The following is a 25,749-nucleotide window of genomic DNA, read 5'->3' as shown; positions in this document are numbered from 1 at the left end:
AGATAGGGCTGCATACCATCACACACGTGGCGCCCAGATCCCCGGTCGCATGTCTGATCCTACGCCAACCTTCCACAATCTGCTTCTACAACCCTGCATAGAAGCAAGTAACTGACTCTCCTTCTTCCTACGGCCTGGATCGTAGCGGCACAGGTATAACGAGCTCTTCGCTTGCTATGCAAGGAGAAGACGGACTTGGCAACGTCTACGAAGTGGGCCAGGAAGTCAACCACGCCGCAAATCCTACTTACGCCCCACCCGTGCACAGGGGACTGGGCAGGATCTGGGCGGCTATCTCGCCAATAGAATATTACAAGATGCATACATGGCAGTATGAGTTATGGGTAAGCGAATCCTGATGTGCAGCGGGTGACATCCCTTGCTCGGAGCTGGCGACACGCGGTGTGGTCGACGTGATACCGAGTTGCCGGGTACTTTGAAGGATCGTCATATCGTATCGATATTCCTAACGCCCGCCCATTAATCTAACAAGATGTGCATTGTTGGGTAAAAGCAAAGTGGACGATGTCCATGGCGGGAATAGTAGTAAATCGCTGGATCTTCCTGGAAGGAGACATGGTCAAAAAGCTCCGCGTGCACGATCTGGACTGGAAGTTCGGGTATCGAGTATGGGATGAGACCAATAAGAAGTATATCTTCCTTCCTTCCCTATTAAGACTGAGGTAAGCTCAACGAAACACTTTGGAACCAGATACTCGGTATTCTGAAATTTCGCATCACTTACTCCCTCTAGAGGTCAATCGATGCAAGAGCTCGTTGCATGATTCACAATTTGCCTTCACTACCCCCTTGGAGAACATCGCGTAGCAACTTCAACCCTTCCACGGCAAATGCCACCATATTACCTTCGCGCTCACTGCTGCCCGTTTCCACTTCCTTGGTCACAGTCTCGCCTGTCTCCCGTGCCACAGCAAGCGCCACATAACCAGGCGTCCTGTTCTTGGTTGTGCCTCCCGTCGGTCCAGCCGTTCCGCTCTCGCTGACAGTATACGTGCTGCCTAGTGTCTTCCGAGTGTGCTCGGCGAGGCCGGAGACGATGGTGGGGGTTGGGCCGCTGTAAGACTTGATGGTGTCCTGGGTCCAGCCGCAGTAGGCGATGCGTGATTCGAGTGTATAGAGGGTAAGGCCTCCGCGGTAATAGCTCGATGCACCAGGAAAGGAAAGGAGTGCTGCAGAAATCAGACCGCCTGCTGCCTTTGTGGGTACGCGTCAGTAAGGATGTTTAGCTCTTGAAGAATGGAGAGACTTCACTGTTTCGGCTACTGAGACTGTTTCTTTGCGCTCCTTGAGTAGAGTGGCTACTTCCTGGACGATTTGTCGTAGTTCCTCGGGCGGGAAGATTGGAGGTGACATTGTGATATATGCAGAATTGGTGGTACCGGGTTACTTTTGCGTATTTGAGGACGAAGACTTCGATATACGTATGGACTGCCTTTACAAATAGAATTTCTTGATGATCGTAGCGGACTTATGTCGGATGTAGCGGCTCTCGGTGGGGTAGCTTCGAGGCAGTGACGTATGCGGGGTAGCTTCTACTACAGGCACATCTAACCATACATTTCATCCCTTATGTACATGCAAGGCTCAACGCATAATATACAGTGTCCATCTAGTCGAAGGCGAACCTTTCCTCTCCTCTCTTCATCAATCTGATGGGTATAGACACGCCCCTCAACTGTAGCGTGACAATGCTCGCCACTTTGTTCTTGAGGAAGTCCTTGGCTCTATCCTCAGCCTTTCGGTATAGCTCCCTCCTCTCCTTGCCTCCTTTTGGCATCTTCTCTACTTCTTCGTCACTAGCGAAGTCATCTACTGCAAGCTCAACGCTATACTGCGAGAAGATCGCAGCCAGCACGGCAAGAATCTCAACTTGAGCAAAACGTCGGCCAATGCATGATCGAAAGCCATCGCTGAAGGGGATGTATGAACCTTTGACGGGCTTGAAGAGTTGAGCTGAAGTGTCTTCTCCTGATGGTCCACGTAAATCTTCATCATCGTAATTGATGTCGACAAAGTCGTTGTCAGGCTTAGTGTCGACGAGCCAGCGTTCAGGTCGGAAACAGTCTACGTCCGGGATCCCGTCCTTATTCGATCCATCAGATGGTGCTGGCCAGTATTTAGGATTGCGGTGGATAGCCGCACTAAGGAAGATATGTGTATCTCCAGGTATCATGTATTGTTGGCCTCCAACATTTAATGGCCGGGGCTGACCCGGCGCAGTAGACTTTGGGATGTTGACGATGGGTTGTAGAATGCGTAATGTCTCGTTCATGACAGCTGCCGCCATACCACCGAAAAGGGGTTGGAAATGCTCCTCAAATTTCCATTCGTCCATCGGCTTACCCGCAAATATCTCGTCGATGTCTTCCTGTAGCCGCTTCTGGGACGCCCAGTTCATTGCGAGGAATATCATCGAGAAATGTAGTGTGTTGGCTGTTGTTTCGTGACCAGCCAGCATTACTACGAAAGCGTTGCCCAGCAAATCGCTCTTCGTAATCGTCGAGCCCTCCTTCTTGGTAATGCCGCTTCCTCGGATCAGAGCATCAAAGAGATCCATGCCTTCTTTTGTATCATCGCCGGATTCAACCTGGGTCTTCTTCTTTTCGTAAATCTCGTTCATGTACTTTCCCCATTCGCCTACAGCCTCTCCGACTGTACGATGGACTTTGACTGGTGATCGCGCTGTCCGATCACGTTAGAACAACGTCCTCAATTCAATGCAGTCAGAAAATGACAGGGAGGTGACTTACAAAGCCACTTGATAGGCATAATCTGAGTCCACATGATGTTGTGGAGCAGTTCGCTAAGAGCTTCCCTATAGTTCATGGTGTGGCCTGGAGGTGCTTCGGATCCTACGAAGATCGAGTCTTCTCCACCCTTCTTAGTCTTTGGTTTCTTGCCCTCTTCGTGCGGCCACACTACGCGTACGTCGAAACCTGCACCACTAATAACATAGAGAGCAAAGTTCATTGCCGCGACAGAAGGGTCAGCCACGGTCAAGTTTCCTTTACCATCAGGCCCAGCCCACAGATCGAGCATCGACGTTGCGTGGTGAATAGTCTCATTGAACACGAGTTGATTGTTCTTGTCACCGAAGCTCGGTGCGACAAGTTTACGGTGTGCACGCCAATCTGACCCCTCAGTAGACACAAGATTCTTTCCGTAAATGTCCAGTGACCCGTACATCTCAAGAGGCTTGGGAAAATCATTGCGGCGGCTGGTAATCTGGTTGACGGCCTCCGCATCGGCCACGTAGACAGTATTTCTGGTAGGAGAAGCCACAATGAACACGTCCATCCCCATCTTTTTGAAGGGCTCATGACCGCTCATATAACCCCATTCCGGATGCAGGATGCTGCAGGATCAAATTAACATCTCAACTATGATCAAGTTGGACATACTTACTCCATCCACATGCCTCTTAGTGGTTCTGGCACAAATCTCTGCAGCAATGGCGTCCATAACTTGAAAGTTGACAGCCAGAAGATACTGAACATGTGCCATGGCGCTACAATCACAGGTAATCCCGAGCTCTTTGCGAGCGCGACATTTCGCTGTAGACTACGATATCTCCAGGTTATCTGATAGATGGCGAAGCTCGCAATGACGCTAAAGATCAGGGTGGCGATCATGATGTTCTTCCTGGCGGAACTTCAGACTAGGGGGGGAGTTTACTGGTACAAGAGATTGTGGTCCACGCGATCTTGCGCTATCGAAGGCACTGTGGTGAGGATGCTGGAGGTGTCTGTCGATGATGTGCATTCGCCTCTCCAGGCGCGAATGGAATTGTGACGTATACATGTGCGCGATTGAACTTGTCTCACTGGCGTCTCAGCACCTCGGTTACGAAAGATCGCTAGCAGATGCATCTCGCGTACTGTATATGTGTGCAGTATGCAAGACCTGACGATGCATAGGGTTACACAAATGAAGCTGTAGGCTGATAGGCTCTACTCACTAAATCGTTCCCTCGTGTGGAGTTGCAGTGTGAGATAGGATGCGCGTAAGCAGTCATGATCCGAAATAGGCTTAGCGGAATCGCGCCTGTCTACTTGTTTCCTTACATGTACCAGTTGTGTGACACTTGCGCTTTACACGCATCTACGAAACACAAACAAGAACCTGATCTGGCCGTGTCACCTGGTAATGGGGACCTAGAAGCTGTGTCCCTTGGTTGCAAATTTCTGCGTTTGGTACGACACGGCAGGGCGTATTTCCGAGGAGCAAAATTACAAGGCAATACCCGCGCGCACCACCTGGTGGACAGCGACCAGACGAAGGTTCATCTATATCGTCACTTGCGACGTCACATCATACCTTTCGTCATTGTTGAATGCATCTGCGTCAGCACGAACACTTTCTATCACTAGACGACAAGGCGAATGCGTTCCATGGATGCGACTCACGGTTCACCGTGTCGCGCCGCTTTGCCGATTCTCCAGCCCCTTCTGCATGCTCTTATGCCAAATGTGGCAAGCGGCTGCTACATCGCCTGCCGTCTAGGGCTTGGAATTTCTAGAAATGTTGTTGCTCCGATCGATGGCAAGCCTTGAGATGCCGTGTCGCAGAATGAAGCGACTACACCGACTCAACGGCAACTTCTCGACACGAGTTTGACTCGTTACTGCGCCATCGCTCCGTGGAGAGGTAGTCCAAGGGACTCCCCGTTTTTTCACTGGACGCCTCATGCGTTCCACGTGGTAAAGCGACAGCCGCCAGGATGTGAAAAGCCAGGGTAATCCCACGAGGCTCGCAGACCGGCTTTGCTTAGACAATCTCGGTTGTGGGGAGTCGTCTATCGGACAGGTCCTCTCACGCATCAGTCATCTAGTTTGAAGCAGACCGCAACTTGCCATAGCGTCGGTGAGGAACAGGGCCGGGCAGAGTCGGCTCGTCATCTGACTGACTGGCTCGATGGCTATCTCTGTGAAGAGCTTAGCATCAAAGACGCTGCTGTTTTGGATTGATGTCGCCGGGCAGCTGACCGTTTCTTTGCGGCAGGCCCTTCACGACCGAGTTATGTGCGCATGGCCGCGTTTGCAAGGGTGTCCAGGGCACTGCGGCGTGCACAGTACCAATCTACTCCAAGTGCACGATGGAGGGGTCCTACTCCATGTGGGCTTGCAAATGTTCCTGACGCCATAATGGCGGTCGCGTGTTGCGGCCGCGCTAGTTTATAGGACAGACTTTGGACATGATAAAATTAATGTCACTTGCAAAAGACCGGCGCCTCTCCGGCATCTGCCAGTGAGCAGCAGCCGCGATTTCCCTAGCAAACGAGGCGGACAAAAGGGTAGTGGCAGCAGTACACACACTATTTCGCCATGTGCCACCAAACTGCCTATAGGAGTCTCGCCAGGATCTGCAGCCCGGAAACGCAATGCTGATCTTTGGGCAGCAGAGTTGTGAGTGACGGGTCCTGTTCGCGAAGACTCGGCGCATGAATCGTCACAGCACAAAGGATGGGACCGAGTGCTCGAGGCAAGCAGACAGTACCAGGCGTAAGACGAGGCGTTGCAAGATATTGCCTGCACGCCACAAGCAGCGCATCACTTCTATCAACCTTCTCGAATACCTCGGTGCCGCTGCAAAGTGGAGGCTGGCAGACTAGGGATCTTGACTAGTCGGCCTCAGAGCTCGGATCAGCTTCCTGAATCTTTCAGGGCCAGCAATTGGGCAGAAATTATCCGACTATAGCTGCTGACGGCGGGCCTGCTCCAAGATGCACGGGGGTTGTCAACGATGACTGTTGCATAGCGGAGGACCGCGCATCGCCGCACGAAACAACGAGCTCCGTGACTGACACACGACCAGCGCTCAAATTGCAGCAGTGGTCTATCATTCCTGATAGACGCAGACGTGTTGCCGTCGGTTGGAAACGGCGTCCAAGTAGTTAGCAATGGATGCGCGGTCGCGTCGGGCGGGAGCAACGTTTGCTGTCTGCAACGGCATCATCCTATGGCACATGACGGGCTCTGGCAGCTCGCGCTGTTTGATACAACGGTGCCATGTCGTCCTTGTCGATGGCCACACAGCGCGTCTGGTGGCCCCGCCGAAACCCTTGTCTTGCAGACTGGGTTAATGGCACAAGCGACCTGTGTGCTGCACATCCTTCGCTTTACGCTAATACGCCGCTTCTGCAATCCTCGTCCATCTCTCTCCAAGCATCGGTATCAGGTTCTCCCCTCCCGACATAGCCCATCGCACACCATAGCCATAGCCCTCACCACCACTACTAATCACCTACTACCCTCCACCACCACCCGCGTGCCTGACCCAGCGCTGTGCCGTCTCCCGCCCCCCGTCGCGTCTCGCTTTGAGCTGTTCCTTTTTGCGACTGATTTAGTTTCGCGCCTCTGTGATTGCGCCCTGGCCCCTTCGTTCGCACGGCCCGGTCTTAATAGCGCCACTTTTCGCCGACCAAGCCAGCAAACGTCGACAGCATAGACCGTCCGCGACTCATTCATCTGGGCCTTACCTGCTTCGGATAGTTGTCTCCGGCTCCATGGTAAGAGAGTCTTGCCCAAGGCTAGGTCCTTTCTTCGCGCACGCGGCATAGGAAAGCTCCCGTCCTGCATCCCACTCTGGCCTCCGAGCACTTGCCCTGCGACGCTTTCCAAACTCTTCCCCTCTTCCAGGCGATGACGCGGGTTGGGCTGTCATCTGCAAATCATCTTTGACCTGCTATTCGCTGACTCCCGCGAATTGGTCTTTTCCTGACCCTGCGACTGCCGAGGCCGCCTCTCCACCACCTGCCTGCCCACCCCCCGCGACCTTCCTGGCTTTTGCCGTTTGGTGGTCCTGGGACCATCCGTTTTGCCCAGTAGTCGTCTGTCATACATAGCCGCATGGCCTGAGCGGATTCCGTCTGGCATATCTAAGGATGGCTGATCCTGACGCGCCCGGCCAGTCTAAGAGAGCTCGTTTGGGCTCCGGCAATCTTGATCATCCGCAGTATAACGGCCACGGATTTCCACACCCTCCTCCACCGCCTCATACCCAACCCACTCGACCTCCGTCTCATCCCACTTTAGTCCAGGCGTCTCCGCCCTACGGTGCTCACGGCTTACCGGTTCCGTCTAACCAGTATCCTCCTCACGTCCCAGGCTATCCCGGACCGCTTCCTTCACCGTCCCTTCCGCCATCTGATATTCGTGCCCTTGCGGACCCACGGAACATACCCTCACCTCGTCAGCATCCCAATGGCGTTACTGGAGCATCTCCTGTGACGATCCCCCAGGACCGAATTTCCAGCTACCGTCCCCCACTCACACCTCAGACGACCACTGCGCCAGCAGAGCCACAGAGTTCCCGGTCCACCAGTGTCAGTATCAGTGTCGACGTGAAGTCTCAAAGTCAGACTCCCATGGAGCATGGCGGCCACCACCAGCCGTGGGCAATCAACCACGAGCATCGCCCCAATGGCAGCATACCCAATGGATACAACCACGCCATCAGTCCTGGAGCACACCCCAACGGAGCGCCATATCATGCACAGCCGCCACCACCAGCCCAGCAATACGCTCCTCCTGTCACACCTTACGCGCAGACCCCGTACATGAACGACTATGGCACCGCACAGCAGATACGACGAAAGCAGGTGCGCGCCACCCAGGCCTGTAACCACTGTCGTTCGCGAAAGCAGAAATGTGATGAAGCTCGACCGTGCCAGTTCTGCCGGGAGAACAACTTCGACTGCCAGTACAAGGATGTCCCGCCACCCAAGTGCGTTACCCGATCCCTCCCTTTGGTTCATCGCTGACCCCCACCGTAGGCAAGACAGAAGCATGATGCAACTTCAAGAAAGTGTGAACAGCATCTCCGACGTTCTGGCGCAGTTTGTGGACCAATTCAACGGCTGGAAATCGACTGTTGAGAGTAGGCTTCCACCATCACGGAACCACGAGATGATGTCGAACCACGCTTCGCCTGAAGCCTCTTTCTCCGCACCCCCAAGAGAGCATGGCACATCCAGATGGCCTACTCCCATACAGGGAAGAGGACATATGGGTCGAGTCAACAGCAACCTGAAAATGGAGTCACCTATTGCTCCCCACTCGAACATGATGTCGCCTTTGGGTGCGCAAGCATCGGCTTCTATCAAGCAAGAGTCTCAGTATGCGCCCCCTCCTCAACAGCCGGCAACCCCTGCTGAGAGTGTGAGGACCGATCGCAGCCATGCTACTGAGACTAGCCCCAAAGAGCAAACGGGCTTGCAGGGTGATCACACCACGCCGGCGCACAAATTGCTGGACGAGTGGCAGCAGATGAGTATCTTCTATACAGGTATCCCGTACCTGAGAAGGCTAATAGACAACGGCCGTGAAGTTTCAGACTACCCGATGCAGCTTGAGCAAGACCGCGGACTGCTGCGCGTCTGGGGTGTCGGCGAGGGCCAAGACTTGAACGACGGAGCTCAAGGCCCTGGAAGCCCAGAGAGCAGTAACGACTCAGAAGCGCCTTCACCAGCACCCGGCAAAGAAGGCCTATGGGGATATCCATTTTCCGAGGTCCCGGCTGGAACGACAACACCGGGTAGCACCCCTCGAGAATACTTCCCGCCCAAGCCGCGGCAGGAGAACGGGCTTGGCGCAGACGGTCGGCCCGACTTTCGACGCCATGTAATGTTCGACCTACTCCGGTCGTACATGGAGACCATGCACATTTTCCATCCTTTCATGAACGAGAACAGACTAAGACGTATGTTCAATGACTTCAGTGATCAATACAGTCCTGATGCGAAGCCTATGAACGCCCACTCGCCTGCTCCTGTTCACGGAGTGAAGCGAAAGCGGTCGGAGAGTAATCTGGAGGGACTCCCTTCAGGTCGGGGTGAGATTGAACGATCATTGCGCAACGCGATTGTACTGCTCGTTCTTGCTCTGGGCAAAGTATGCTCGCATAAAGACCCTTTGCCTGCGCCACAGAATGACCGACACCCTTATGTCCACAGCGAATGGGGCTACATTCGGAATTCTCCTCATCCTAACGGTAGTTTCAACAGTGTCAACAGCGAGACTTCCGATGAGAACCGCCCGAAGAACATTGACCTGCTACCTGGTATGGCTTACTATGCCTACGCCACCGATATTCTTGGAAACCAACAGGGCGGTAACACTGTTGCGCATGCGCAGGCTATGCTGCTGGCTGCGCTATTCCTCAGTCAGTATGCACGAGTACTGGAAAGTTGGAGCTGGATTAACAACGCTTGCCGGATTGCCCTGGTCCTGATCAAAGCCGACTACACTAAACTACTCCGTGTGAACAGCGACAGGAGACATACCTGGAGTTCCAAGGAGCGCTACAGACTCAATCTCGTCATGTGTGTCTACTGGACAGCTCTGCAGCTGGAATCCGATATCCTAGCAGAGATGAGTACGCTTCCGCCCTCCGGCATCTCTGCGCATCAAAGCGAGATCATGTACCCTGAAGGCGTCAACGAAAACTGGTCTCAGGACCAGGACAGCAACTTTGTGCAACAAGATGTCGAAGTACGTGCAGGCCCAAGACAAGATTTGATGATGAAACTATACTCCACGCAGACTTTCCTACGAGTTGTCCTCAACGTTGCGCATAATGCTCTGTACGGTCCCAGTGGTCGCATGAGCTTTGACCCTACGAGCTTCAAGGAAGTTGCTCACCACGCGCTTACTCACAAAGAGATTCTTGAGGGCTGGAGGAAGCTGCTTACGCCGGAATTGGCATGGTCGGACGACGAATACCCCTCGACAGATCTCAACATTGCTCGTGTACGCGCCAAATACTATGGTGGTCTGTACATGATGTTGCGACCCTACCTCAAGCTCGCGAGTCATACGCTGGAGTTCCCGCCCCCACCTCCAGGAACAACCGGCGCAACACAGAACAACTCGCCATCACCTTATGGAAATGCGGCGTCAAACAGGAACGTACAAATGGTGGACTTGAGCGAAGACCAGCACAAGATCATCAAGATCGCTTGCCAATGTATCAACGCCGCTATCCGGAGTACCATCGCGTTTGATCGTGTAGGCGAAGAGCCTGGTAGCCAATACCAGTACTTCCAGCCTACGCGCAAGAAGAGGCTTATCGTGACTAACATTTTCGGTACACTCCACGCGTAAGTCTTTACTACCTAAATTCAAGCTTGGCACCGCCCGCTAACACTCAACGTAGACAATTTGGCAACATGCTCGTCCTAGCCTCGGTGTACAAATCCAAATTATACCCACTCCTACCAAGCGACACCTGGCTCACCAAGGCCAACCTCGCCGCCCTTTTCAAACGTACCATCGCCGTCATCAGCGACGTGGCGCAAAACTCGCCCATTCTGCGCATGGATCTTGAGATTCTCAAGAACGTCCAGAGGCAACAGGGTCTCGAATGAAGCAATCAACATGACGACATACTTAATATCGGCCGCGCGCATTTGCATGCCGACACCCATGCCGACGCCTATGCTGCGCTCTCATCCGACGATGTATCTACGATGTATCTCCTGCACAGCGGCCGCCATCCGATCTCCATCGCCATCCGATATGCGCCACTGTCTCTGGCAGATCCGGCCCGATACCGATCTGAACGTGCATGATGACTTGCATGAGTAGACCCCGGCGCTGCTGCATGTCAGTTTCTTTCTGGACATTTATATTTGCTTTTTGGTTTCCTTCTTGCCTCTTATTTCCACACCATCGATCAGGACAGCTATTGTAGAAGACAGAGTTGCATTATCAAATGCACGCGGCAAACGCACACGCAACGAAACGGAAGTTTTAACTTATCATCATCATTGGGCGGCTAGCGCTGAAACTAAGCATTTCGGAATCATTATTTCCTCCTCTCTTTCCTTCTGGTCTCGGATCTCTTCTCGCGTATCTCTGAATTAACATATTCCCGGTTACATCCAAGGCTTGGATCGCGGGGACAGGTTTTCTCAACTGCACCTATATTGTTTCTTCCTCCATGATGCTCGCCGACCACTGTTATGGGTATACCCAGGGTTTTTTCCGTCTGTTCCCCTCCCTTCCCCTTCATCGTTCACCGATCAGACTAGGGGACTATGCAACGTTGTGGAGGGTGGTGTGGAGTCGGAATCGAGTTGACTTCCTTCGATTTTCGCTAGCTTTCGCTGGTAGGAGATCTTGAGGTTCTAGGTCCAAGCCACTCATACACAACCCTGCCGCGGGTCGCAGAAAATACATTGTATTGGATCAACATCGCATTCCCATTATCCATCTGTATTGCTTTTCGCTGCGGGACCCTCGAACACACCGTTCGCGCAACAGTCGACTCGATGTAAAGGTCCGCGGCAGCGCCTTCCGTGGCTCTCATCCAACGGATCTCGACGTTTGCTTTTTTCGCAGGATGCGTATACACATGCAAGATGACCTTGTTTCGTGTGATGACTAGCGGCCCTTTCTCGGTCTAATACTGTGGCGTCGCACGCCTCGATCCGTCTTGGTAACAGCCCTGGAGTGGAAAGATTGGTCCGCACGGGTGCAGCGCCTCAGCCGTTTCGCTCGTGCGGCTGTTGTTCGCCGATTTTCCACCCGCGGAGGCGAACAGCTTCACATTGAACAACAGCAGTAATTGTTTTGTAATTTTCACCATTATGATTGTCCCTCACCGATCAGAGTGCTTCCATCACCGCGGGACGGTTTCGAACAGATCGTAAACTCTATCTTGAATGAATCCTTACTGTCGATTATGCAGCTGGATCTTCCCGAGACACATATGAGATCGCTGGTTCGCCCGACCGGTATGTACCTTCAGAGGCAAAAAACAAAGTCACGTATGTTCGAGGGTTATGATAGTTGCCGTTACGTGCGCGTTGAACAGGATCATCTGGTCCCTTCTCCATCATTAATTTTGCTACTTCAAACGGACTCTAAAGCATCCATATGCGCAACATCACACCTGCATACTAGTGGTCAACCACGATCTTCAGTCAATGCCCAACCTACCTGCAATGCAATGCGCGTCAATCCGCATCCTCTTCACTGCATCAACCACATATTCAAAAGGTGTGAGTGAGTGGATATTGTGTGTCTGTACTACGCATCCACGTGCTAACCCTCTGCATGAAGGCGCGCCGCCTCGCGCGCATCACAAAATAAGAAACGAAAATCAAGACCTTGGAACCAAAGCCAAACCACCTGCCGTATGCGTTACCTTACGCGTTTCTACCTTCCATCTGCGCAAACTAGAATCTGTCATATTCTCACCGGATATCTGACCGGCTGGCAATGCTGTCTCCAGACATGCTAGTGCCTTTTCCACACCGCAAAAACGAATTTGATACAGAACGGCGACGGCGACGGTAAATTGACTAAGCGATCTCCAAACCCTTCAATCTGTCCCACCTCCAAAACAAAACAACCCGCCCGCATAATCAGGTTAAAACGCCTCCAACGTCCAAGTAATCCTAATCAGGGTACGAATTCCGCAAAAGAATCACGACCTGCGTCTTGCATCCTGCAACCTTGGAACATGCTCATCTTGCATCATATCTCTAGTTTAATCAAAAACTTTGGTTGACTAGCACGTCTGACAGGAGCGCAACACTTGTTCCTGGTGGTGGTTGCGCTGCCCCGGCGCTAATTGCCGCCTCCCGAGGTCGTCCGACGGCTCGTCGAAAAAAACGTAACGGAGGCTTCCGGTGAAGAAGCCGCTTGTCGATAGCCTGGACCCTGGCCTCGAAATTGACTTCTGTTTCTGAAGAACTGCGATGACGGCTTTCTTGGCTTTTTTGCTAATGACTATCCACGTGCTAGGTATCTTGACATGCTGCCCACCAAGCCCTCCGGAACGTGACGTCGCGTCGATACCACCGAAATGGGGCTTGCCTGTGGTTACACACTACTACAAATTAGGTGTGTACGGTGAAGCAACTCGTACGAGTTTTGCGATCATGCTCCCACAATTTTGCTTGGACAGCGCAGATCGATGATTCCGAGCTTCAGGAATCATACGTGGATTACCCATTATCCCGAAGAGCTCCAAAGATTAGAATGGGTCGCGCATTGCTGCGTCGATCATTTTGGGGTAAGAATAGTCGGCATAATCTCGTTGCAATTGGGTTTCTTGCTCTCGCGTATCTGCATGAAGCAGGGACCTGCGTTCTCCAAAAAATCTGCACGTCTACCTGCCTGTCTCCGATATTAATTCCTTCGCGCATTACGCAAATGCAGCGTCGATCCTGTCTTCGGCGTATTCGTACTATGGAGCAGTGTCCAAATGCTTTCCAGGCTGCCCGTCGGACCTTTCTCCACCTCGCCGTTGACTTTGCAATCATCTGATGAAATTACGGTGGACTGCAACACGACACGGGAACGGAGTAAGGTTTGATACGGTGAAGCGTTGCGTTGGGCAGCAGCGAGCCTATCTTTTGTGCTGAATGCTGGGAAATTAGCGAAAAAAAGGCGTTATTGAGACGCTGCGGAGAGGACTCCGTCGCGTGAACGCGTGAAGATGGCGTTGGGCATTCGGGATAAGGTTACGACACCTCGCTTTCCTTCGGCAATGCAAGTTCCTGTTCAAGTTCGTGGTGCACATCATCACATCATGCCTGGGGCCATACTCGTCACTTGGTCTAGCTTCGAGCGAATGTGATATCGCATTTGAACGCGAATCCGATGTCTATTGTTGGAGATCACGATGCTATGATGGTGTCGGTTGTCGATTCCGACCCAACGCTAGGCCGGACTCGATAGCTGTATAGCTCGATTCGATGGTTCAGCACGTGCTTTCGTGTTTGCTTCTTCGTAACCCTGATATATGTTCGCGAGTAAGGCTGCAAAATCGCGCTCGCTTCGCGCTCGTGAGCGAACACAGCAAAGGATTTCCTGCACGCCAACACCAATCGATAAAATTTCCCATAAAGTTCACATGGTTGTTCACATGATGTTGCCCAGGTACGTATGCTGTAAGCATTATGGAAGGACGGGCGGAGGACATCCCCGCAGATCTCATAGACCCCGGAACATGATCTTCGTTCACTGCTAACGTCGCATTCGTGTTGCGAATCGATAGCGACTTTCTCTGACGTTCGACGACGACTAGACTACCATGTTGGGCGAAAGAGAAGATGCATGACACACCATGGAGGTCGACATTAACCAAAGTTGAAAAAGTGAGGCGCCCAGAGCGGTAAACTCTCCAAAGCTGCGACTAGCAGTATGACAAAGGTCATAGTCAGCAAATTCACAGCCCGCCTTTCACAGCAGAGTCCACATTCGGGCCATCACCCCAGATGCTGCCTGCAGCAACGACACCGGTCGTCGAATCGCATCCCACGCACGCGAAACGTTGACAGCAAAAGTAACACAAATCGTGCTGGGCTTACCGTTGGCTTCCATCTTCGCCAATCGAACGTATGCTCCCTCACCGATTAGACAGGCGTCGCATCGGCTAGAGGCACCTCCCACAGGAAAAGCCGCAATGCAGCTGTAGCCGAGATTGTAACGGTATACCCCGCAATGGTACATGCCTCTGCAAACGCAAGATGCGCCTTATGCATCTATTATTATTAACGTTGTCTCAGCTTGTATGCAGCATATCGGTGTGCGTAGAGGATGAGCATGCAAGATAGGGCCCTTGGCTCCGGTACTTATCGGTGGCTGTTTATCGCATGCAACTAGGAGACATTCTCCGGAATACCGTTCTGGTCACGATTGCCGGTAAGCAGCTAGGGTCTGGGGTGCATTGCAGAATCCCTGGCAGGAGGGGAGGGGTCAGGAACCCCAACGTCGAGAGTCACCTACAGTGGAGCCTTGTACTGCCGGAGAGATTTGGAGGTACCCTGGAATGTTCTGAGCGCCTTCTGTACGCGTCTCATGGAGCGTGCAATCCGTGCAATCCGTGCAATCTCGGTCATGATCTCCCCGACTCGGTTCGACTTTCTTTCGAGACGAGCATGTGCACTATCGAGCCGCTGAGAAGCGGCTGTCGGTTCCAATTCGGTGACAACTCTGTTCCGGCACGTATCGCAACGAGCCCCAAAACGGATCGAATTCGCAAGCGAACGGCTGATACAACTCGGCCCTTTCAGACAACACGCGGTTTCTCTGTGACAAGAGATCCGAGAGATTTGTCGTGCATGGTGTTGGAGAGCACCATGTCAGTACATGTGGCATGATGAGACGGTACGGAGTCCACTTCCAGCTCAATCAGAGAAGTAGCTGTACCTTGTCAGCTGTTAGCCTCATTTGCTCCAATAGAGCTTGTCCATGCCTCCAAGAGTCGCTTTGTACCTCCAAAGGTATTATTGTGGAGTAGTCCGGGTTGCTGTTCCACGATACACCAAGCCGGACCCCTCAGCGGTTCCGAAAATGTCAGACCGCAACTTCGGGGTCTTGGAAGCCACGGTATGCCTGTATCAGACATGCACAATGAATGTGCTCAAGATTCTCCACATAACGAGACATCAGGTTCTTCTCAAGGTGTTCGAAAGAGCGCAGGGTCCTTGTGGGGCCCTCAGAATGGCGACCTCTCTCGAGCGTAATCGATCGCTCGATGCTGCGCATCGACTCGTAAGCAATCACAACTGCTCGCTTGTGTGGAGAGACCGTATTGTGAACATCTACAGCTTGCGTTCTGACCAGGTCATTGCCGCGGTTGGTGAGCCGTGCGAAGAGCGACATGGGAGTTTGCTGCCCAACGGAGGATGAAGGCCTGAAACCGGACCGCAAATGACAGAGTACGACCGAAGTGTCACTGCACGCCGCGACCGTTGTGCACATCATCAGCAAGTCATTCAAAGGTCAGGGTTAAGGGACTTTGACTTCGACGATGCCCAACGCAAGCGAGTAGAGTGACACGGAGCGCATTGCGAAGTATCAGGCCAGGATCCTCACGCGTTTGATAGACCGTTGCAATGGAAGCGAAGCTGAGTGGCGCAGCTAGCAATGTCGTGCAGCAACGAAGCTGGAGAGCGTTAGTAGTTGGCCCACAGGAGTATTCATGGAAAAGCTTGACTGAATGTTCGTTACGCGGAGTTGTAAATTTTCATCGAACAACCGCTACGACTTTGAGTGTAGCTGCCGTCAATCCAGATCTATACGTTGGCACTTTGCAGATTTGACTGAGATTTTCATATAGAGGTGTAAAAATGATCTAAGCCCTTGTGTTCGCATGGTCGTGTTTGTAGATCGGGAATGGTGGTCAACAATCATTCGCAATGTCTGGAAATATCACAGGCAGACGAGTCCGCGAGATATCGATGCTGTAACAGAGCAGCATACGAAGGAGGAACGATTGCACAAATGGCATCTACTGGGGCAGCTCCGTACCTTCTTCTGCTGTCTACTTTGCCATCACATCCAATCGCTACTTCCTCGATGTCGTCTTCATCCTTTTCTTCTCTGTCTCTCGCAGTCGCATCGTCATGAGTATGTTCTTCACTCCAACCAAGTTCATTGAGTCAATAGAGAAGAAGAATCAACTACCTTTGGCTTGTTCTCAAACTTTCACTTCCGCTTTCCAGATATAAGACTCAACAAGCGCGATACATATCCAACACATGGCAGTGCGGGGAAGCAGGAACGCGATGTCGTTCTGTGCGACTGTGACTCCCACGAGCCATGACTACCTATCGACTTGCTTACAAGCACGGGACGCCATACTATGAGTATTGTGTGCCACCATGAACCTGCGCGAAGAGTTCTTAATCTTTCGCAAATGTACCTGACCTAGACTATCAATATCTTTGCTCCACTGACCATGGCACGATAATCGTTTGCATTGTGTAGAAGAGAAGTATCGTACTCTCTATCGGAAAAGGCATGGAAAGAAGAAGGAGCAATCATGTACCGATACATTTCTGCTCCTCCTCCCTGCTCTTCAACATACCTCTACCCTTACCCCTATCCTCACAACCTCGCAGCAAGATCATACGACACAACTTACATGTCCAGACCCTACTCATACACTGAACCACGTCGCTACAGTTCCTACTACGAAACATCGTACTCACGACCGAGTACATGCCACAGGCCTGTGCAAACCAGTACCTGGAGATACGTTAGACCTGTACAAGCACCACAGCCGGAAAGAACTCCTCGAAAGAGCAGCCTCAAGAAGACGGCGAGCAGGCACGTACATTTCGACCTACCGCCTGCTCAAGGCAGCTCGAGCAGGACGATCAGGATAGCCGAGGAAGAAAGGCGGAGGGAGAGGGAACGCGCAAGGGCAAAGGAAAGGGAACGGGGACGGGATCAAGAAAGAGAGAGAGAAAGCAGATACTACATACCGCCCCGATCCACTACCTTACGACAACGTTCACCCTCGGAAAGAATGCCTAGAAAGCATCATCACTCCTACACCTCAACCTACGGATATGATTCCCAACTCCACCACCAAGAACGATACCGCCGCAGCACCTCACCTGTACGCACCAGCCTACCCATATCGCACTCGACATACACACGTGTGCCACCACAACACTACCAGCAGCCCTATTTCCACGCCAAATCCCCACCACCGCCACCCCCCACCCACCCAACCGTGTACATAATAACCTACGCCACAGACCTAGTCCGCTCCGAATCCACAATAGCCAACCTCCTCTCCACCCAAGTTCCACGCCGCTCACCCCCAATCCCGCACCTCTACACCATCGATGCGCGCCACGTACGTCCTCCGCCTCCTGAGCTGTGCAGAGAATACTCTGGCATCAGTAAACGGATACAGGATGTTGTCATGGAAGATGGCGACGCGAGACGAGCGGCTCACAGGGCAGTGGAGAGGCTATTGCGGTTTGGAGAGGAGGAGAGAAGGAGCACGAGGTATGGGTCTGGTGGGGGGAGCGTGGAGGTGAGTATGAGTGTGTGTTGTCATGCAGGTACACATCGGAGTGTTGCTATTGCGGAGAGGATTGCGCAGGTTGTCAAGAGTGAGGTGAGGAGAATGGGGTGTGGAGAGGGTGTTGTGGTTATTTGTCGGCATGTTCATCGTGTCAAGGGGTGCAAGGATCCCTTTTGAGACATCTGGTTGGATTCCTTGCTTGATGTTGGGAGGATGAGGTATTGACTAGGTTGGGGAGCAAAGGGAAAGATGTTTAGTTTGAAAAGTAGTGTGTGATGCACTAGATTGCTGGAAATCGGAATCTCATATTCATTCTTCTTACATGTTATTCAGTAAAAATCAACATACTCCTCGCTTGCCATGAACCCAGTTCTAGCAGTCAAATACATCGATATGGAACTTTTATCAATATCGTACCTTCTGCCCCCTTCTTGTTTTGTACACTTGAATCTTTCTCAGCTCTGCGTCTACGCAGTCTTCTTCTTTCCAATGCTGGTATCAATGCTACCCAGTACCCATGTAACAGCAAATACAGCAAACATGCCCAGTGTGATGACCACGGGCTTCCTGTACCCAGCTGTCCACGGGTAGTCGTATGTGACGATGAGATCGCGATCCCTGAATTCATCGACGAGGTTGATAGCCGTCAGCTCCAGTGTGGTACGGCCCAGGGTATCCATGAAGGTCTTGTGGAGGCTGGTCTCGTTGCGGACGATAGGGACGGTGGTGGAGAACTTGACATTGGTAGCGCCTTCAGGGAGGATAACGCGGAGGTTTAGGCGACCGTAAGAGATGCCTTCACCGGAACGGGGACCCTCGAGGAAAGGCACTTTGAGGGCGTAGGTGTCGCCTGTAGAGAGCTTGCGCAGATACGAAGAGAGATCTGCGTTCCAACCAACACGGAAGCTGTACTTCCAGGTTCCGAAGATGGGGTATCGCGGCTTCAACTCGAGAAGTGCTTCTTTCTTGCCTGGGCGGAACTTTGAGGTGGAGACGTTGCCAATGTCATCGGTGAAGTAGGGGTCGACGGAGCCGGGGGCGAGAGGCAGGGCCAGGCCCTTGAGGGCGAAGGTGGGTGGGTTGAGGTAGGACTGGCGTTGCCATTCTACGCGCGAGAAGTGATTCTTGAGGCCTGCGCCTTGGTTGACGAGCCAGTAGCGCTCCTCGGCTGCCAGGTTGCCGCCCCAGTGTGAAACCTCGATGTCGCGCTCCAGCAGTGTGGCGTGTGTGAGGGGCTTGGTGAACTCGTAGCGCACGCTCACGAGCTGCTGGGCACCGGCAGGCACGTTGTTGTAGAGACCGTAGGTGAAGGTGGAGCCTTGCTTCTGCGGGTCGGGCGTCTGCTCGTCGTTGAGCTCGGCGGGGAGGGTGGTGTAGTCTGGCACGTCGCTGTTGGGGAACTTGACCTTGGTTCGCTGCTTCTCGGTAAGATAGGCTGAGGGGGCGTATGCGCTGAAGTCGTACTGCAGATACTGCTTGTCTGTCTGGGCGAGCTGGGCGGGGACGGGCTTCAGAGCCGAGAGAATGGAGTAGGAGATGGTGATGGTCTGCTGGGCCTTGGGTGCGAGGGGCTCTGGCAGATGGATCTTGTAGAACTCGACGGAGCTCTCCGTGTCAAAGCCCACGACGTCGACCTTGAAGATGCCCTTCTCGGCCGCCTTCTTGTCTCTTACTTCGAAGCCGCCAACCTTGGACAGCAAGCTCGACTCGAATGGCAGGTAGTATTCCGATTGCGCCTTGTCGTCAATGTTCTCGATTATAACGTTGATGGTCTCCCTCGGATACGCCTTGTCCAGGTTGGTGGTGCGGACCAGGTTTGCATTCTTGAAGACTTGCGGCGGAGTGAAGGTGGTGGGCAGCACCTGCTTGGATAGCAGCGGCTGGGAGAGGTTGAGTTCGGCGCTGGCCAAGCTCGAGAGCGCTGCTATGCAGCTGGTAAAGAGGGAGGACCTCATTGTTGGAACAGCAGTCAAGCTATCCAGTCATGTGAGGTCGGTGTTGGGGGAATTGTTGGGTCAATTGGTGGTTACGCGGCGGATGTGTTGCGCGGATGTGTTGCGTCGTAGGTGTTCTCTTCGGAGTTCCCTGGCACCTCCGCGTCTTGGCATAGACAGCTTGAGCTCACCCCTCCATGTACTACTACTGACACCTTACACGCCACCATGAGACTGCTCGCACCATCAATTGGCCGGCCGCGGATACTCCCAAGCCGCTGTAGAATAGCCACCGCAGCCGGAAGGCGCCACTTGACCAACAATGGCTTCTTCCGTGTCTCGGACGAGGTGCGCGAAGCTCTGAACTCGAAGAAGCCCGTCGTCGCGCTCGAGACGACAATCTACACGCATGGTAGGTATTCACACATATACACACACACATATATATATATATATGCAGACAGCTGACCCATGCAGGCTTCCCCTATCCTGAAAACGTAGCCCTTGCATCCCTCCTCGAAAGCGTAGTCCGAACGAATGGCGGCATCCCAGCCACCATTGGCATCCTCGACGGCGTAGCACGTGTAGGCATGGACCCAGAGGAGCTGATCAGACTCGCCTCTTCTGCTGGCAAAGCAAACACAATGAAGCTCTCGCGACGCGACCTCGGCTATGTATGTGGCATGCGACTGACGGATAAGTCCTTCAACGGAGGCACCACCATCTCCGGCACTATGCTGCTGGCCCATCTCGCTGGAATCAAGATCTTTGGAACAGGCGGCCTCGGTGGAGTCCACCGTGGTGCAGAGTCAAGCATGGACATCTCTGCCGATTTGACCGAGCTTGGGAGGACCCCAGTCACCGTCATCTCCAGTGGCTGCAAGAGCTTCCTCGACATACCGCGAACAATCGAGTACCTGGAGACAGAAGGCGTCGGCGTAGGCACTTTCGCCGATGGACGGCAAGGAAACGTAGACTTCCCCGCTTTCTGGTCCAGAGACAGTGGAGTCAAGAGTCCCACCACCATTGCCGATGAGATTGAAGCGGCTGCCGTTATATGTAAGTCTGTGACCATGTTCCATGATATCTGCTTCTGATGCCATACAGACGCCCAACACGCACTCCAAATCTCGTCCGGTCTTCTCTTCGCCAACCCCGTCCCTACCGATTTCGCTATACCCAAGGATGAGATGGATGTCATCATTGCCGAGGCTCTAAAACAGGCCGAGGCGTCCAACATCTCTGGCAAGGACAACACGCCTTTTGTGCTTGCCAAGATCAAAGAACTCAGCAAGGGCAAGAGCATACCCGCCAACAGAGCCCTGATAGAATCCAACGTGAAGAGGGCCACTATCGTAGCACGAGAACTCGCCATCCTCGAAGCGAAACAGGAACAAGCCCAAGGGTGAGCCAGCACTCTTGTTGCTCCATCGTAGACTGGCGCTGATGTAAGTATACTAGACGGAATTCCTCTTACTTTACTCCCGTTCCATCCAATCTCTCGTCTACTCCACACGAGGAGCTGCGCAATGCAACCTCGTCGCCCTCTGAGCCTGCTTCAACTCCCACCACGTCATTCTCATCTAGTACTGAGCCTCGAAAAGACCCCGATGTGGTTGTCGCAGGCGCTCTTGCAGTTGACTTCTCTTGTGATTATGCTCCGTTCAAGGCTTCTGCGGGCCAGACAGATCCACTTCCTCACACCTCGAATCCAGCAGTCATAACTCAGACACTTGGAGGTGTCGCACATAATATTGCTAAAGCCTCGCATTTGCTCGGCTCTTTCGTTCATCTGCATAGTGCTGTTGGTGACGACTTGAGTGGTCGCGCGGCGATCAGCCAACTGCAGCAAGAAGGCATGTCAGTTTCCGGTATCGAAACACTCCCTGCGCCGTCTAGAACAGCGCAATATGTCGCCATCAACAACACGAACAAAGATCTTGCACTTGCCATGGCAGATATGTCGATCCTAGAGATGATTCCCAATGAAACTATCCAACAACTAGCCACCAGTATCTTCAACAACGCTTCAGCTCGACCTAAAGCCTTCGTTGCAGATGCGAACTGGTCTTCCTCCGCCCTACACACTTGGCTCCAAGCCGCTCGTCACTCAGACACTACCACCATCTTCGAGCCAGTCTCTACAGCCAAGTCACTACGCATTTTCCCATCTACCACTCATCCATCAGTTTACCCCAAGCCTCTAGCAGACATCATAACACCCAACACTTATGAACTCACTGCACTCCATGATTTCGCCAGCCAGGCCACCCTGTTCGAGTCGCCCGAATGGTTCAGCGTCATCGATGCATTGGGTATCCCCAACGGTGGCTTGAGAGTCCCATTAGCCGTCACAGTGGGTGGTGACATAGTAGACCAAGGCATCCCCCAACAAGCCATCAAGCTCCTCCCCTTCTTTCCCACAATCTTAACCAAGCTTGGTCCTCAGGGTGTACTCATGACGAAACTCCTAGCCTCTGATGCAAAAGAGCTGAGGGAGGATCATGAGCGGCAGTATGTGTTGGCGAGAAACATGTCTTCTGATGGTGCAGCTACCGTTGGTGGTCTCTACGTGAGATTGTTTCCTGTGGAAAAAGTACTCGAACCACATGAGGTAGTCAGTGTAAATGGCATTGGTGATACGTTTTGCGGTGCCTTGGCATATGGCCTGAGTCGAGGAGAGAGGGTGCAGGATGTTGTGGGGTTTGCGCAGAGGGCTGCGGGCGAGAGTTTGAAGAGCAGGGAGGCTGTTAGTCCGGAGTTGAGGGGATTGAAGATGTAAGCTATTGGGTCGTAGGTCTCTCACTTCAGGCAAGAAACCACCCCACTGCCAAATTGTGTTTGTTGTCCAAGTTAGGATTGCTGGCATATGGCCGAGCTTACATGTCAGCATGTTGTGCCGAGGCCATAGAGGCTGAGTGTATTAGGTTCATGCAGAGGCAATATCCACAAAATCTCCGACCGTGATGGCCATTCCCACTCAACATCCCCGCGATATAACCCCAGCCTAGGCTTATAGGGCCTTGGCGGCAAACGGGACGGACTTGAAGTCGGATCGGATGTGGCTTCTGTGTGTAGATCCGCCAGTATCACCCAACCGGAATCTGAGAATTACAAAGCTCCAACACGACGAATGCACTACACTTCCGTACCCGTTTGATAGACAGGAAACGGCAGTTACATGTTCCGGTGTCTTTTGTAGGCGATGGTTCCGAGGTCGTGCTAGAAAGTCTGGGCACCATGTAGCTTACCTGAACCCCCATGCGTGCAGCTCCCCACTTAACCAGATCGGGTGCATTGTATACGCAAAAACAGGGACAACATAGAACTTTCCGTGTTTCATGGCCGAGCTCAGCAGTCTTGTCTGCTTGTTGGTGAGGCACAATCGGCCCTCATAGATTGGATGCTTACTGACGCCGCTCCAGTCTGTTCCGCGATGGAGGGAAGTGAGTGTATATAAGGCATTGTATGTCAATTTAAACCTTTATGAACAACGTTCTTGCCGATCAGCATCATACATATACCAAAGACCTTGTCATAGGCTTCTCAAATACAACTTCTTGGGTTCTCGTACCTCCATCTCGAAATGCCATTCGATCAAAAGCCAGAAGGCTACCGGTGGGATATCATCACCGAGGAGGAACTCAAGTACGCTCCGACCTACTTCCAGGACGTACCGGAAACCACAACGGAGGTTGAATGTAAGCTCGGCGGTACATGGCCTAAGTGGCTTCATGGTTCTTTCTTGAGGTAAGTCACTGGATTGTATTCTATGATCGCAGCGAAACGTCGATATTGAAAAAAAAAACATAGGGTGGGCGTTGGACGCTTCACAGTCCCAACTTCAGAGGACGACTCGACGCCCAGAGTAGTTATTCAGCATCTCTTCGATGGCCTGGGCTTGCTGCACAAGTTCCGGATGGTTGACGGCCGTGTCTACTACATGAGCCGCTACACGCACAACGGAATCGTGCGACGGGCAATGAAAGATGGCTATGTTACAAACTCCTGGATGGGCCCTAATCCCAACACTCCTCTCTTCGAAGCTCAGGACCCGTGTTCGAAACTGCTCGGTGCTCGTGTAAGTGGGATCTTAGAAATCATGATTGAAACGATTGTAGCCTAATTCTAGCACAGCAAACCGTATATCTTCCTAATGATTTCTCGGCGCCGGACGACTTCAACATCCATGTGCAGCCACGCCGCGGTATGCACCTTCCAAAGGATAAGAATCCCAATTCAAGAGGTATTCAGGCGGAAGACCCCGCCACTCAGGAGGTAAGCAACACTTGTCAGACCTTGAATGAACCCGACCGAGCTCATGTTTGGATACAGATTCTAGTCCACACTGACTGGAATGCTATGCAAATCTGTGACGCGAAGACTCTCGAACCAAAGCGGTTGCTTACCCATGCGACCATTGATCCCGAGCTCGCTGGAGCTGGTTGCTGCGCTCACCCTGTTCATGACCGCAGGCGAGGTCAAACCTATAACTACCTGATCGATGCAGCTGGCATCATGTATGTTTTCGCGCTCGACGTTGCATCGAACCCGGCACGTCTCTTGTGGAAATCCGCTCTCCCCTGCAGACCATGCTACACGCATGCTCTCGCCATGACCGACAAGTACGTCGTGTTCGTCAGAAACGTAAGTGTTGATTCGCAAAATCTAGGATAATGAAGTTCTCTTGCTCATATGCAAACAGCCCGTCACCATGGATACCAGCGATCCAACAAAAACTATCATCGAAGCGATGAAGTGCGAGCATGACTCTCCTGTTTACTTCTACGTGTTAAACAAGGCAGATGGCAAACTGTAAGTACCTCAGTCTCAACTTACGACTTCGAACCCCCCAACTCAACCCCACCAGCGTCGCATCCTACGAAATCCCCAACTTCTACTTCTTCCATACAGCAAACGCATACGACTACGTCGACCCCAAAACCGGCCACACCAACGTCCACGTCGACATAGCTAGCTACAAAGCCGACCACTACCCCTACAACGAATACGCCATCTCCAACGTCATCAACCCGCTAAAACCATACCAAGTCGGCCGCCTCGTCCGCTACGAACTCGCTGCCGTAGACACCAAAGACCCCGCCGTCATCGCCCGCGGCACAGTCAAAGCCGCCATCCCAGACATGATGGCCGAGCTACCCCGTATCTCGAAACCCGCGTCCATGGATCCAAACTACCGCTACGTCTACGGTGTCTCCGGCAACGGCGTGTCCGCACCAGGCACCCAAGTCCCCATTGGCCGTCTCGGAAACGGCGTATCCAACGGAATCACCCACGCTTCTTTCTACGGACACCTCTTCAAGTCGGATTGGCAGACGGGCACGTTCAAGTCTTGGATTCCGCAGCATGGCGAGAGTTGTCCTACAGAGCCTATTTTTATTCAGCGCCCTGGGGCGACGGAGGAGGATGATGGGATTGTGATTACGATTACGATTAACAAGGAGGGGACACATAGTATTCTTGTGGGACTTGATGGGAGGACTTTTGAGGAGGTTGCTAGGGCGGATATGCCGCAGGTGTACTCGCTTGGTCCTCATGGATCGTTTGTTGAAGGGGACTTTGGGCTTGTTAGTACCATGGGATGATAGCGAGTGTAAGCTTGGGTAGGGTAAGGGTGCGTAGTCTTAGTAAGTAGCTGTTCCTGTCTAGTACGTAATTCAAAGTATGTTAATAACAGATGTACCGTATACAATAAGAAACTCGAACGGGTATAGGGATAACATGCCCTAGTTTACCGCCTACTTTAGCTTCTAAGAAGAAATTATAGAAAGATTAATAGTATTGTAGACTTCTAGATTCTCTATCTATGTCCAGAAAGGTCTTAACACGCTTTATTGTAGTAAGTATAAGTACTTTGCTCTAAAGAGATGTTCAATTTCTCTCTTTAAGGTAGTGGATGTGTAGTCATGTATTGTGATGTGATGTGTGCGTGTGTTTCCGTCATTGGGGTATTGATAACATATCTACGATCTAACCACAAATTGAAAAACTC

General features: G+C 52.5%; 6 protein-coding genes across 6 annotated transcripts; 3 read left to right on the top strand and 3 right to left on the bottom strand.

Annotated features, from left to right (window-relative positions):
- Window positions 1-786: 786 nt before the first annotated feature.
- On the bottom strand, window positions 787-1,374 carry J4E82_001073 (uncharacterized protein; the record flags this gene model as incomplete). The annotated part of the gene is made up of 2 exons (XM_051727390.1): window positions 787-1,215; window positions 1,273-1,374. The coding sequence occupies 2 exons, from the start codon at window positions 1,372-1,374 to the stop codon at window positions 787-789; spliced, it is 531 nt and encodes a 176-aa protein (XP_051592703.1).
- A 256-nt stretch (window positions 1,375-1,630) lies between these two features.
- On the bottom strand, window positions 1,631-3,431 carry J4E82_001072 (uncharacterized protein; the record flags this gene model as incomplete). The annotated part of the gene is made up of 3 exons (XM_051727389.1): window positions 1,631-2,703; window positions 2,772-3,376; window positions 3,427-3,431. 3 exons carry the CDS (start codon window positions 3,429-3,431, stop codon window positions 1,631-1,633), a joined length of 1,683 nt encoding a protein of 560 aa, XP_051592702.1.
- Window positions 3,432-6,904: 3,473 nt separating this feature from the next.
- Window positions 6,905-10,387, top strand: J4E82_001071 (uncharacterized protein; the record flags this gene model as incomplete). Its single annotated transcript, XM_051727388.1, has 3 exons — window positions 6,905-7,746; window positions 7,796-10,120; window positions 10,177-10,387. 3 exons carry the CDS (start codon window positions 6,905-6,907, stop codon window positions 10,385-10,387), a joined length of 3,378 nt encoding a protein of 1,125 aa, XP_051592701.1.
- A 7,882-nt stretch (window positions 10,388-18,269) lies between these two features.
- On the bottom strand, window positions 18,270-19,757 carry J4E82_001070 (uncharacterized protein; the record flags this gene model as incomplete). The annotated part of the gene is made up of 1 exon (XM_051727387.1): window positions 18,270-19,757. One exon carries the CDS (start codon window positions 19,755-19,757, stop codon window positions 18,270-18,272), a length of 1,488 nt encoding a protein of 495 aa, XP_051592700.1.
- A 207-nt stretch (window positions 19,758-19,964) lies between these two features.
- J4E82_001069 (uncharacterized protein) lies at window positions 19,965-22,518 on the top strand (the record flags this gene model as incomplete). The annotated part of the gene is made up of 4 exons (XM_051727386.1): window positions 19,965-20,148; window positions 20,214-20,795; window positions 20,844-21,141; window positions 21,198-22,518. The coding sequence occupies 4 exons, from the start codon at window positions 19,965-19,967 to the stop codon at window positions 22,516-22,518; spliced, it is 2,385 nt and encodes a 794-aa protein (XP_051592699.1).
- Window positions 22,519-23,322: 804 nt separating this feature from the next.
- J4E82_001068 (uncharacterized protein) lies at window positions 23,323-25,342 on the top strand (the record flags this gene model as incomplete). The annotated part of the gene is made up of 6 exons (XM_051727385.1): window positions 23,323-23,486; window positions 23,550-23,817; window positions 23,874-24,014; window positions 24,072-24,383; window positions 24,442-24,551; window positions 24,607-25,342. 6 exons carry the CDS (start codon window positions 23,323-23,325, stop codon window positions 25,340-25,342), a joined length of 1,731 nt encoding a protein of 576 aa, XP_051592698.1.
- Window positions 25,343-25,749: the final 407 nt, after the last annotated feature.

The sequence above is a fragment of the Alternaria postmessia genome (assembly GCF_024291825.1).
Source record: "Alternaria postmessia strain BMP 2775 chromosome Unknown scaffold_4, whole genome shotgun sequence".
Taxonomy (NCBI): domain Eukaryota; kingdom Fungi; phylum Ascomycota; class Dothideomycetes; order Pleosporales; family Pleosporaceae; genus Alternaria; species Alternaria postmessia.
The sequence above is the reverse complement of the archived record's forward strand: the minus strand, read 5'-3'. Positions and strand labels throughout refer to the sequence as shown.